General features: G+C 41.7%; 1 protein-coding gene across 1 annotated transcript in view; it reads right to left on the reverse strand.

The window, feature by feature from the left end:
* Window positions 1-13,420, reverse strand: part of elp4 (elongator acetyltransferase complex subunit 4) — a 51,941-nt gene extending 38,521 nt beyond the window's left edge. Inside the window, exons 1-6 of the mRNA XM_070908195.1 lie at window positions 13,243-13,420; window positions 11,771-11,806; window positions 7,314-7,435; window positions 5,683-5,817; window positions 4,089-4,225; window positions 1,218-1,302 (exon numbers count right to left, since the gene is read on the reverse strand). Of these exons, the coding sequence (XP_070764296.1) occupies window positions 1,218-1,302; window positions 4,089-4,225; window positions 5,683-5,817; window positions 7,314-7,435; window positions 11,771-11,806; window positions 13,243-13,420 (693 nt within the window). The remainder of the gene's footprint in view (window positions 1-1,217; window positions 1,303-4,088; window positions 4,226-5,682; window positions 5,818-7,313; window positions 7,436-11,770; window positions 11,807-13,242) is intronic.
* Window positions 13,421-13,476: the final 56 nt, after the last annotated feature.

Genomic DNA, 13,476 nt, shown 5'->3' on the forward strand with positions numbered 1-13,476 from the left:
GATCTGCATTCCTGGACTGTGCCAACAGCATGTCAGGCGGCCACACTGCTTTAATGATGTCAGCAGTTAATCTGGCGTGTGAGTGACAGCGCTCAGGGAGGGAGGGTGGGGGGCACTGGAGGTAAATCCTGTATGTGAGTGACAGGGGGGGAGAGGTGGCTCCAGGTGACGAGCAGACGGGTCACTGAATGTAGGTGAATAAGGCGCGCGTATATACACACACACTAATACTATATATATATATATCACATTATATCACAGTGTTAACAGGATTACACTTGGCCTGGTGGAAAACAGACGGGGCCATGGATGTTTCTGGCATTCTGTAGAGGATTGATGATTATTAAAAAGATGTATGTCAAAGGTAAGACACACACAGCTGGGACACACAGGTGAGGCCCACCTGAGCAGGTGAGAGAGAGGTAAACAGACTTGAGAGAAGCGGTGGTTGGAATGTGACAGAAGAGCTTGGGGTCACAGATGCAGATCTAGTATCTCTCTCTTTTTTTTTTTTTAATGCTCCTCTAATGCATATCACACATAATGATCTAAATGCATAATAGTTTGACTGGCCTCGTAGTGGTTAGTGGGGCTACAAGCAGACATTTGCAACCTGACGACATTAGCACCAGCAAGTCAAAGAGCTCACCTTTAATGACATTCAGGGAATGCAGAAAAAAATGCACACCTGTCTTTTGTGTTGCATCACTGCTGGCGGCAGCTTACTGCATGCCTTACTGCATTTCAGAAATATTTTGAATTTGTCAATCAGAGAGCCAAAACCACAAACAAATCCACAAACACTGAGAGGAGACCAGATTAAAAACTTGTGGAGCTAATTATAGGAATTGATATATGTGATGAAATTGAACTGATGTGTGCTTTTTGTTACCAATATTGAGTCAAATCACTAAACAAAACTTGAGCTGTTTTTTGGACATTTTTAACACTCCATTCTAACTCAATTGGTTGAATAGGTTGAAGCGGTGATAAAACTTAACATGAAGAGATTAGTAGCCGAAAGTGGACACTTTTTCTTTTTCCCTCTGCTTTGTCTGCCCTTTTAGCCACACATTCAATCCATAGAGTCACTGCCTGACTGCTTGACAATAATTGTAGATACAAATTTCAAGAAGGTTGTAGCTGCAGAAAATGTGTGGCAAAATTCAGGCTGAAAGAAAGAAATGTGCAGCAGTCATTCACTTCTTGGTTCTTACCATAGGGGCTGCTACATCAAAGCCCTCCCTGTGTATCACCTCTTGAAGGGACTTCAGCAACGCAGAGTAGGACTCAAGCATGGTACTGAAAAGAGCCCAGGACAGAGGAGAGAGTGGACATAGTGGAGGAGACAAGCAGAAAGAGAACACAAAAGGGTTACTCAAGACGTGTAAACTGTAATTGAAACCATTTTGATAAAACTGGGCCAAGCCTATCACCACAGTAGCTTAATCCTCTATGACTGCAGCATGTTCCTCCTGACTGTGCTTTTCTGGAGCCACTGAAGCAGACAGATGATCCATATCAAGAGATCCAATTAATTTATTTGGTTGATTAAATTACAACATGACTGGTTCTCTGTCAGCTCCCCGAGGATCTGATTGTGCAGAGACAGACAAGACAGACAGACAGATGAGACGTGCATATGCACAAACATGCACACAACAAAGATGATAAGTGAGACGGAGGGGGGAATTAATGGGCTGATATCTAAAATTAACAGGGAACAGCATTTTGGTGTTTAATCAGGGGTAAGATGTGCACCACTGACAAAGGGCATACAGTACCATCGGAGCAACATTTAGCAACAGTGAAGGGAAGGGTTACTGCTGAGCCCACCATGTGCCTATGGGGATGGCCAATAGGAATGTTAACCCCATCTTTTTACACAGGTCCCCCCACTTAAGAACGCTCCACCATTGTAATGACCACTCTGTAGTGAGTCACAGTGGGCTGCTATGTCAGTTGTCAATTTGACCTGCAGGCTACAAAAGCTGATACACATAGATTGGTCACACGCCAATAGCCCTGCATAAAGAACAGTAATACACACTCGTGTTGATTACACTTGCGCCAAGTATATCCATGTACTCTATTTCAGTTATTCAGTCCAACAATGGTGCCTCCTGACCCCGCTGGGTCTAATGATATAGCTGGTTTGGTGAAAGAGGGACACCTACCCTCCTTGGCCTCTCTGCCCATGCCCCTGCTCTGAGGTAGGGGGCTGGGATGGTTTGACATGCAGTTGAGCAGGAGGTTGCCTCTGGTTGGCAGCCATTGTGTAGGACGGCATTGTGTTTTAGCTACCCCTACTGAGCACCCCTCATTCAGGTACCAAAAAGGTCTAGGTGCTTAGCTACAGGGGCTAGTGCGTCGGCTAATTAGGATCATACACAGCGAAGCTTCTTTATCTCAGTGTTCCTCTTTCAGCGAGGGAAGAAATGAGGAGAGAAGGGGGATGCTTGGTCTTAAACAACAGGATCTGTATCACCTAGAGAGCAATTTGTGCCAATTATGCCTTCAAGTGAAACGGAGCAATTTAACAGCTAGGGTATCAACATGGGGCTGTGGACACGTGCAAGGGGGAGTAGCCTGCTTAGGAGTTTGTGTGGTACATGTGCGTGTGTAATGTGCTGAGTGTGTGTGTGTGCGTGTATGTATGGGTGTCAGTATTGGGGCGGGGCTGGGGGCACAATGGTGTGGTGCAGGTGTAGTTTCCTGCTGTCAAAATGTCTGTAAGATCTATAACCCATTCAGTACCACCATGTCACTCTTACTGACTAGTCTGCAGCACAACAGAGAATATATTTTATTATATTATTTGTTCAAGTTCTGAACTGATATTACAACACAGAATGCTGTCCACTTCATGGTCCACTCTGTATATGTAAAATGTATATTCTAAACTGAATATTCACAACAATGTGTTTGCATGGGTGCTCTGTTAAACAGTCTCTGTTTGCTGAAATAAAGGAAGAGGGATTCTATAAAGCCTCCTCCACATCCTCTGTGCTCCAGATTGCTGTATTTACCCAGTGTGTGTGAGTGTGCCTTCGTGTGCCCTTGTGTGTTCAGCAGCACTCTCTGAGTAAAGAGCCTGCGTGACCTCTGAACCCTAAGTACACTCAACGCAGGAGAAATCAAACAGACGCTGAGCAAACAAGACCCTTATTTGAATAGACATACACAACCTTTCCAAGAGGCTGAATGTCTTAGGCCAATGGCAAGCTACTCAGAATAGAGGATGATGCTGAAATGTATCAGCTGTTTAAAGGGTAAAAGGATTTTTTTAAATGTATTTAGTTTTGTAATTTAGATATGATACAAACCATGGGTGTTTTAGCTTTCAGCTGTAATGATTAATATTTTCTCATGCTTTTAAGCAATTCAATGAATCTCAGTAACTATTTATACAAAACTAGTATACTGGTATACTGTTTTTCTGCAGCTAGAGGTAATGAATGCACACAGTTTATTAGAGCTGATTAGCTGATTTACAGAAAATTAATCAGCAACTATTTTCATAATCAGTTAGTCATTTTTCAAGCAACAATGTCACAAATTAATTGGTTCCAGTTTCTGAAATGTGAGGATTTCCTGTTTTTTCAGTTTTATATCACAGTAAATTGAATATGTTTGCTTTTGGACAAATATGTTAACTTGGGCTCCTGTGATGGGCATTTCTTTTACTGACAAAACAACTAATTGAGAAAAGATGAATTAATAATGAAAACAATTGTTAGTTGCAGCCCTACAGTTTATGAAATTCTCATAAAAGCAAAGAGCTCTTCTACTAATTCTGTGTAGAGCTCAATCTAGAGTTTCTTCCTCTCAGGTTGACTTTTCTCTAACGCACACACTGGTTGCAGGGCTTATACAGTATGTGGTCTTTAAATTACGTTGGTCCATCTGCATTGTTGGTTTACCTGTGTGCTGTGAACGATGCCATGTTTGCTTACCTGTGTCCTGTGGACGATGTCTTATTTGTGTAACTGTGTTTTGTGGATGATGTCGTGTTTGTGTGCCTGTGTTCTGCAGATGGTGTCTCATTGGTTTCTGTGCGTTCTGTGGATGATGTCTTGTCGTTTTACCTGTGTGTGGGTGATGACTGGGTGGGATGTTCTGGAAGGTAGAAGCGGTGGCACTTGGCTGCCTGGCGAATTTCTGGCTCCATCGTCTTGGAGACGTCATAGTAGTGCCCGAACCGGGACGAGGACGCCAGGGCACTCTGAGGAGGTCAACAGGTCAAACTCATGTCAAAGCATATGACCACTAAACACCTTTAATTAAAGAGCATTTCAATGTATTATTCATTATTCCTGTCTGACTGTGCTGCTTGCTTTAAACTTTTTACAAGACATGATGTGCATTTAACTAATTTCAGAATAAAGCAATTCATAAAGAAAAATAATCTTATTTGTCTTTCTAATAAGTTAAATGAGTGTGCTTCACAACACTATGGTAATGCAATTGCATTGTTTATGGGTCATTCCTCAACATTCCTACAGCAGAGAAGTTAAATAACCACTACGACCAGACTCTTAATCATTTCTTCACATAAATGTCCACTTCTGGCTGTGAAAGCAAACGTGTTGGGGACGCAGGGGAAGGCGGATGTTTTCCTGCAGCTGAAAGAGAGAGTTTTAGCTCTTCTCTCTCAGTGAAACCGGGGATTCCATTGTCAGAGGGGCCCTTAATCTACTTCTAATCTGGATTAGGGCCCCCGGTGTGTCCCTCTCCTGGCGGGACGAGGGGGTCAGCAGGGCAGGGGGGTCAGGGGCTCATCTTCTCTTTGTGAGCTAGGCAACCCGCTTAGCGTTCCAACCCCGCCCTGATGGCCTCACCTTTGATCTGATGTCTTCATCGAGAGAGCGACACAGCGGGCTTTGCCAGGAGAGGTGTGTGTAAGGGGAAAGTAAGCGTTGACTCTGTGGGTGAATTTGGGATGCAAATCCTCTGGTGGGGCTTACTAGTGGTTTGTAAAGACGATTTTACAGGGGAAGGGGGAGAGCTGAGGAAAGGACACAGATATAAAGAAGTTTCCAGGGAGAGAGAAAGAGGGAGAGGATCCCCAGGGACACACTGTGTGCTGTTAATCCACATAGCGATATGGATTATAGACAGAAGGGGGGAGACTGCAGAGAAGTAGAAGGGGAGGGTCACTTCTCCTCAAAGCGGAAGAAAGAGTGTAGGGCTGCCGACCCTAGCAGGGGGAAAGGCAGGGATTTGGGGGAAGACAGAGGCGCAGGTCTGGGTCATAGGGTTGAGCGAGCAGACATGTCAATGCACAGACTGCAAAGTACTCTTGTTTCCCAGGCTAAGCAGGGGTGCAGGCGTGTGTGTATGTGTGTATATGTGAGTTGGGGACCAGTGAAAAGCCTACCTATTGCCAGCTAAGTGTGAGTAATCTGGTCCAGCTCTGAAAGGACAGGCTGAGGCCTCATTCACTCCACAAAGGAGTTTAGAAGCTCATGGATTTAGTGGTGGAGACAATTGCCAAACCACTAAGACCAGAGAGCCAGTGCTGTTCTTTCTCATACCATCATTAACAGAGACACATGTTGGACTTTTAATTAAGTAGCATAAGCACAAAGTTACCTATACTCTACTGTATATTCTATTCTACATATGCTGCAAACATTATAATAATGGACAATATAAACTGCCATGTGATCACCTGATTACCTGTACTTTTGGAAGATTCTGATAGCGCCAGGCAATCTTCATGGCATCCAAGCTGTCCTGAGGTTCACAAGACAGCCTGGGCTGCTCCAATGGTTTGTGGATAGCAACATCGTCCAAGATGGGAGCCGGGAGTTCCTGCACAAAATGATACAATTAATACAATAAGTAGAAATAAGCTGATTGTTAATGGTCAACAAGACATTTTAATTATCCTTATTGCTGCAACTTGCCACAGTGTTACACGTACAGTCAGTAAGTCTTATCCATCAGGGCATAACGTACATGCACTTAAGTGTCAGTTTTCGAAAGTAACCTGATTTCTTAAATGTTGTGTGACTAAAAGTGAACTTGAGTCCTTTAATTGTGCTGAAATTATTGAGAAAAACACAACTAAAACAGTGAGATTTTCAGAGAACTCAGAATCCTGATTTCTTGGCCATGTATAAACTTAACTGGGTTTTTAACAGGTTTTTTTACAAGAGCACATGTGCATGACAAAGCCCTCAGACAGGAAAAGTACCGCTGTGGCAGCAGTATGGAGGAAGATCCTTGTAAAGTTGTGTCCTTTTATCAAACCCAATTAGATCCAAAGTCTGACTAAAACTGGAACTGAAATAAAATCAAGCTTAGTCAGTTTCTAAACCTTGAAAGTAGACTAATTGTAAAATTCAGATCGATGTGCATAACAAGAAAAAACTGTAAGCTCTCCCATAAGAGATCCTGTTCTTTCACTGTGCAACCAGTAGAAAAACATCCAACAAAATGGAAAAAAGTCTTGCTAGCCTTGGTTCAAACACATGGTAGCGGTGGGAGGGAAATCTGACTGATTAGCTGATGCAAGTAAAGGTGGGTTTTTAAGTGTTTTTAAGTTTAAGTTGTGCATGTGAAGGCGTTCTCCAATTTCCTACTTCAACCTGTTTTCTTCCAATAAGCTGGTTTCTTGTATGCATGTTAACGTAATGCATAAAGTACAACCTTAGCATCTGAAGATTAGCATACTGTGAATGTAGCTGTGAAAACACTAAATGATGTGATATAGCCCCATTGGGAGACCCCCTCTCTTAATAAGCCTTTGATATGTAAAGAGAGGGTGAGGCTGTGACCCCTCCCACTATCAATCAGAGGGAGAGAGGCCCTCCTCCTGTATGATGGGTGGCAGTCAGCTTCTGAGGCGATGGTCCTCTTCACAGAGTGATGCATCGGGAAACATTTCAACAATGCCACAATCATGCCACTCTCGACCTCTCAGACACCCCCGCTGACCCTGACACATCTTGGGGAAAGCTGTGCTCCTATAATACCTGCTAAATCAGGGTCTGACCAGCCTGAACCAGGCTGAATACTGTACAGCAGGAGCTGATTTATATATTGTGACAAAAAACTACTTCTACAAGTAGGAAGAATATTTATGACATCTTCTGATGACTAAATGGTAAACAAAAGTTTTTCAAAAAGGTCTTTTTGACAGTACAATAATTGTACAGGGATGAAGTAGACATATTGAGGCCACCTTAGCTTCTTTGTGGATGGTTTGTCAAGACTTGTAGCTCTGAAAAAAAAACATCATACTTTGTAGGACAACAACCTTCCTTCCTAAGAGCTGACAGAATAGATGGCACCTCCTCTCATACCTGGAAGATGTCATCTGGGTTATCTTGAGCCGCCGCCACAAAAAGTTCATGTCGACACACCACTCCCTCTGCCAGGAAGTACTTTAAGATCATACGAGAGTAGCTATCATATCGGTCCTCCTCTAAAAAAGAAATAAAAGACATCAGAATTTGAGTGTGAGTGGAAAACTAAACTCAAACATACACTCCAAAGAAACTGTCATTCAATGCCATACTACTAACACTGTCTGTGAGGCTTAAGGAAAGGATTTAGTGATAAAATAGGTACAACATCTTCCCTATGAAAAATATATCAACTTCAAGTCTATCATTGGATCTTGTCTTGTTCTGACACCACAGATCCAGCTGTTCATGACCACATCACAGCCGCTGACTGTAATTGATGTAAGGACCACATTTCGGCTACCTATGCAGGGAACAGATGAAGAGGCAATCAACATGGCACAGAAACATCGGTGTTAGTGTGTGACCTGATTATCCAAGTGGAGATGACATCTTCAGCTCTCTTGTTAAGGTATTAACAGTATTCCTGTCCACTTTCACCATTCACCTTTCATATCCCCAACCAGCAGCGGAGGTGAGAGGGAGACACCTGTCTAAAGCATTCACCTGACTCCTCCCCCAGAACGCAATGGTACCCCAGCTGTCAGGACAACTGACAAGAGGAGGCAGAAATAGGATAAGATAGTGGGTATCCACAAAATGCTTCCTGACATCTGGTTTGCTTGAATCTCTCTGCTTTTAGTGCGAATTCTGATGGCAATGGCATCCTTTCATTATCATGTTTCTAGTGTCAATCACATCAGGTGTATTTATAATCATAAAAGCAGGTTATAAAAGCATATACAAGTTATACGAGAGACTTTTAAACACAAGTGGAGGGTAATTCTCAGCTTGGAGTGATAACTTTACAGCCTCACTTAGATGAGTGTCTCAAGCATTAAATGGACTGGCAAGTAATTCTAAACACCACATACTTTCCCAAAGGTAGCCTTTCTCAGTGCACATAAAGCGGCCACCCGGCCATTCCACACCCCAAACCCACAAAAAAAGCCTGCCTCATCACCATGAACCTCCCCCCCCGCAGGGCACATAACTCTACCCAGCATGCTACTGCTGCTTCCTGTCACAATCATCATTTTGTAAAGATTTCATAGGCCTCTCCACACAATGACAAACAGTGGGCACAAGGACAATGGCAACAGTGACAGTTAAAGGTAATGGGCATACAGCTGACAGCTTGGGAATGACATCCTGACGTGTCATCCTCAAACATCCGGAGAATTCCCCCCTCCCACGTTCCCGGTCTATGTCCTCACCTACGGACTTAGGATGGCCCAGGAAATTCCATGGCTCTTCAATTTGTTGTCGGTGGGGCTCCCTGTTCTCTTATTGATGGGTTTCTAGGTCAGCAGGCCTTTGTGGCTTTCAGCAGGCCCCACAAAGACTCCCAGATGGGCCCTCTCAAGATGGGGCCTATTGTGGCTGTGTTTCTATGGGAGCCTTACAAATGGAACCTCCAGGAGTCATTAGGCTGTTGAGGCGGGGGGTAAGGGAGGGGTGGGAGGTGGCGGGGTATACGAGCAACAGGGGGTGGGGGACGGTCATATCTTTGAGGTGGATCAGTCACTCTGGACAGTCATGGGATGATTTTTTCTTCTTCCTTTTTTTTCTCGCTTATTCTGACTAAGGTTTGGTAAAGGGGGGAACGCCTCTGCTTAATTTGCCTTCAAACGGGGGAGTGCAAGAGTCCTGAATCATATCTGCAAAAGCTGCAGGGGGAGGAGACAAAATATCTAGGTCAGAGTGTTTTCCCCCTTGTATGAATCTTTGGCCTGTGAGTACTATTATTTCTACTGAGCAGCTCAAATTCATTTAGGCCATACGGCAGGTAAACAAAATACAGACACTTGAACTTTAAAATAACTGAATCACCACTGTAAATACTGCTAGGTGGGTTATGTTAGGTTAAATGCCAATTAGCATTTGTCAAGCCCCATATACTGTATATGTTTGACATATCTCCATTGTTAAGCTTCAACGTGAGACCGCTGTTCCTCTTTATCAATGCAGTTAGTTGGCATCAGACAATGATTTTTGAGATTGAGCGTCTTGACACATTAAAAACCGCAGTTTCTAAACAGATGCACCTGTCATTTCAGGACAGATGATTTGCTCTCTTGCTTTTAGAAACATTTTATTGTATTCTGTATTGTATGTATGGGACCAGCACCTAATATAACCTACTTATAACCTATTTGTAATTAAGTAAGATAAAGATTAAGTAACTTCAGTGTTGGTGTATTTTCATTGCATGTTGCTATACATTCTCACTGCATCTCCTGTAGTTATGCTGATGCATAAATATGTTTCTATTAGGCCTGCATAGTTTGTCAGAGTAATAATTATCACTGTTAAAACTATGCTCAAAACTAAGATAATTCTTATTCAAAGTGCACTTCAAAGCTTTGAAATATTTAAACATTTAAGCCACATTTGAATATAATTATTATGGGTACATTAAAGGAAAAACACATTCACTTAAACTAATGGAATGAAACCATACATGGTCAACATAATAAGAGCAGGGAAGCTTTGTTCTTTCTCTTACAAAAACACAAGAGATGAGAGATCTTCAGACAGCAGCCATACTGGGCTGATCCCCCTCTGGTTGACAAATCAGGACGGACAGCTCAAGACACTTCAAAGGCAGACAACGACCAGTCTGATAATTTTATGTCTGTGTCTCACAAACAGGCCATCACGGCTAAAGGGGCAGACTGTAGGAGACGACTGCCTGAAACAAACACAAACAAACACACACACACTCCAAACTCCCCTCCATCCCACCCACCCACACAACAAAACAGACAGCACAGTGCGCGCACACACACACATACACACCACGCTTTCAGAGACAAACACAAGAGAGCTCACACACGCATTTCACCTTTACTGTGTCTCTCATTACCAGATGAAACCAACCGTACATTGATTCACAAAATGGAAGGGAAGAACGCATTAGTGTATAATCACTGACTCCTGCATCGATTGGGGGGGTGAATTAAAGGGCAAAGCAATATCATCAGTTGGTATAGGCCTTTGCTACACACAAATTACAGCTTCAAGGGGAAACAAGACTACCTTAACCTTACTGTCTACCAGTGCATATAGCCTAGCCTATGATGAATGATAATAACAATAATAATACAGTGGAAGACATTTATGTCCCTAGAAAACCCAATTGCTTTGAACGTGCTCCCGAAAACTTCTATAACACATCTGCAGATGAGCATATCAATTAAGGATCACAGTGGAAGTGTGAACACCTGGGATTCTAACTAGAGACCTTCAGGTCATTAGTCTATTTGCCATTCTGCTAGACAGTGACACGCTAACCACAAAAAAGCCTGAGAACAGACAGACAGTATCATTAGCTGTGGCATGCTAAAAAGTCTCACTGAATTCAGTTTTGGGAATACATTAGATGTTTGGCTACACATGAATATATAAATAGTATGCTTCAGCTACATTTCAGCAATAGGTTAATGCAGTGTCATTTAAAATCTATTCAACTTCTTGATTGAGAGAGTTACTAAGAGGTGTCAAAAAGCAGAAGGCTACTACTAAAATAGTAGCATATGTGCATCTTCCTGACTTAATGTGTTTAATATTATATCTGATGTATCTTTCTGAACACCAATGCACTGATGTCAACCAAGGCAACTTCTGTTGTAACAGTAGTTCATTACTTGCAACTTTTCCTCCATGGCACCAGTCAGAGCAAATTAAAGGACATGGCCTCAGATATTAAAACACAGCTTTAAGAACTATGATAAACACATCAAACTTATTCATGAAGCCTGAAGTGAAGAGGGTTAATTGTAGTTCAGGAAGTGTCGAGTGTTGTTGTGCACTGTGTACCATGGAGTCGCATACGCTCTATTCTCCACCGGCTGCTTAATCTGATGTTTATTATTTGCTCAAAGTTAATCTAATTTATAAATAGCTATAATTTAAGACTTTGGCGTCTGATTGACAATTTAAGAAATGATCAGCAAAATTACTCACCAGAAGATATAGTTATAGTATCTACAAATGTAATATAATGCTATTAAGTATCCAGTGAAATGTGCACTTGAACTTCATGGGAAACAGTTGATCTTCAGTCGGGAGCTCATGCTGCATTAGTGAATGTAACACAAAAACCTAACCAATAAGGTCATGACAAAAGTTTTAACAATCCTGCCTTTTAGGCTGTTCTGTCCAATCACAATACATTTCTCTCCATAACTGATAGCTGATCGGTTTCAACTATCAACTTACAATTGATTTCTCAGTCTTATGTTCTGCCCAAACAGCCTGTTGCAACAGCAAACACATCACATTATGGAAGTAATAATTCCATTAAATGGGGCCTTTAAAACAGTGTTCAATTTGACAAGTGAGAGGCTCACCTATGAGAAGTACTGTTCCAACTGCTAACCCACCACCTGTTTGTGAAGACAAAAAAACAATATTATCAGTTTCATAATAATATCAGTCACATATTACAGACACCATCTTGTTTTGAAATGTGAACCACTTGGAGCCTCCCTTTGGCCAACTGCTGTTTCCTTTACTCCAGTCTCCACTGCTGTGTATTCATTTTCATGAAAATAGGCATTTTTCACAGCAGGCATTTTGACTTTTTATAAATATAAAAATGAAATCCAGCCATCATTCATTTTATTATTTATACATGTGCTGTTCCTACTATGACATAATAGTTTTAGGCTCAGAGAATAAGAGTCACATCTCAGCTGTTGCCATACCTAACAAACTTTGCTTAGTTACAACACAATTACGGTACACAGAATGAGCACGAAATAGAGCCGTCATATAAAATGTTGACGCACTACATTGCTGTCAGAGCCCCAAACATATCAATTATACAAAAAAAACAAAAAAACGGAAAAAAGTAGGAGCCCTAATCAGACACAGGGACACATGTAAAAGCAATATATGTTATGAGCATCTCTGGGCTTACAATTACTCAAAGATGCTAGACTTGTCTCTCTACTTGAGAGGGAAAATAGGCCATAAAATGTTACTTGAGACCTGCTATTTATTGCCATAAAATAAATAAAGATGAGGACAGGGATAATCTTGTTTGACTTCATTTTAAAGATTTCCAATGTGTTCTCTCCTTAAGAACATTAATTTCTTATATTATAATGGTTTAGGAACAACCAGAAAGTGGTATTCTTCATAACACAGCACACTGCTGCATTTACAGTGAATCAATCAATCAGGCAATCAGACTTAAGTTTTTCAGTGCCCAGCTGTATCACTAAGTGTGTTGTGGTACACAAGTTTGGATGTATAATTTTATGTTATGAATCATCTCATGTTACAATTTAAAAAGGTTGTCATCAGTTATTTTGGCGGCCTTGTTATTAAAATATGGCATGTCAATGCTATTAAGACATTTGCTTTTTTAAATGACAGCTGTTACATGAAAATGTATTATGATTAAACAGGGATATCACATTTTTGTGGGCTATTTTGGTCCTTGGTGGCTTAAATCAGACAACGTTGAGAATGTTACATTTATGGCATCAGTTTAAAGAGATAAATCTCTTTAGACACAACTACAAACAAATACCTTTCCGTGGGCCACGGACAAGTCAATGAAATATTATAACAAGTGAATAGGTTCCGACATAATAGTCCTGAAATCTGTTTGGTATCCATCATGCTAACGTTAACTTTCACACTTTTAGTACAGTTTGTCTTGTCCTGACAGTGACAAAACTCCCTATTCCATGTTAACTCATATATTTCCCCTTTGAGACATTAATATTTGTAATTTCAGTTAACGTTGCATTGAGAAACACTGTTAGCCTGTGTAGCTAGCGCTAACGTTAAATCTCAGCAGCAGACTGACCGAGCAGATAGTCCAGTGACGTGACACCGGTCGAAACTAAGAGTTGTCCATTTTGAACCGAGGGTCTGGTGCCAGGTATGGAGATTAACTTGCTCCTTGTTTTCTTCTGAAAACTCGTAGTATTGAACGGTGAACGTTCCGCTGAAGGTTTACCCACACTGCTCATGGGAGCTGCCATATTGCCTGTAACGTGGTGACGCCTGTTAATGTTTTGGAGCGTATTGTCCAATCAAA

Source organism: Enoplosus armatus, chromosome 1 (assembly GCF_043641665.1).
Source record: "Enoplosus armatus isolate fEnoArm2 chromosome 1, fEnoArm2.hap1, whole genome shotgun sequence".
In the NCBI taxonomy this organism is placed as follows: domain Eukaryota; kingdom Metazoa; phylum Chordata; class Actinopteri; order Centrarchiformes; family Enoplosidae; genus Enoplosus; species Enoplosus armatus.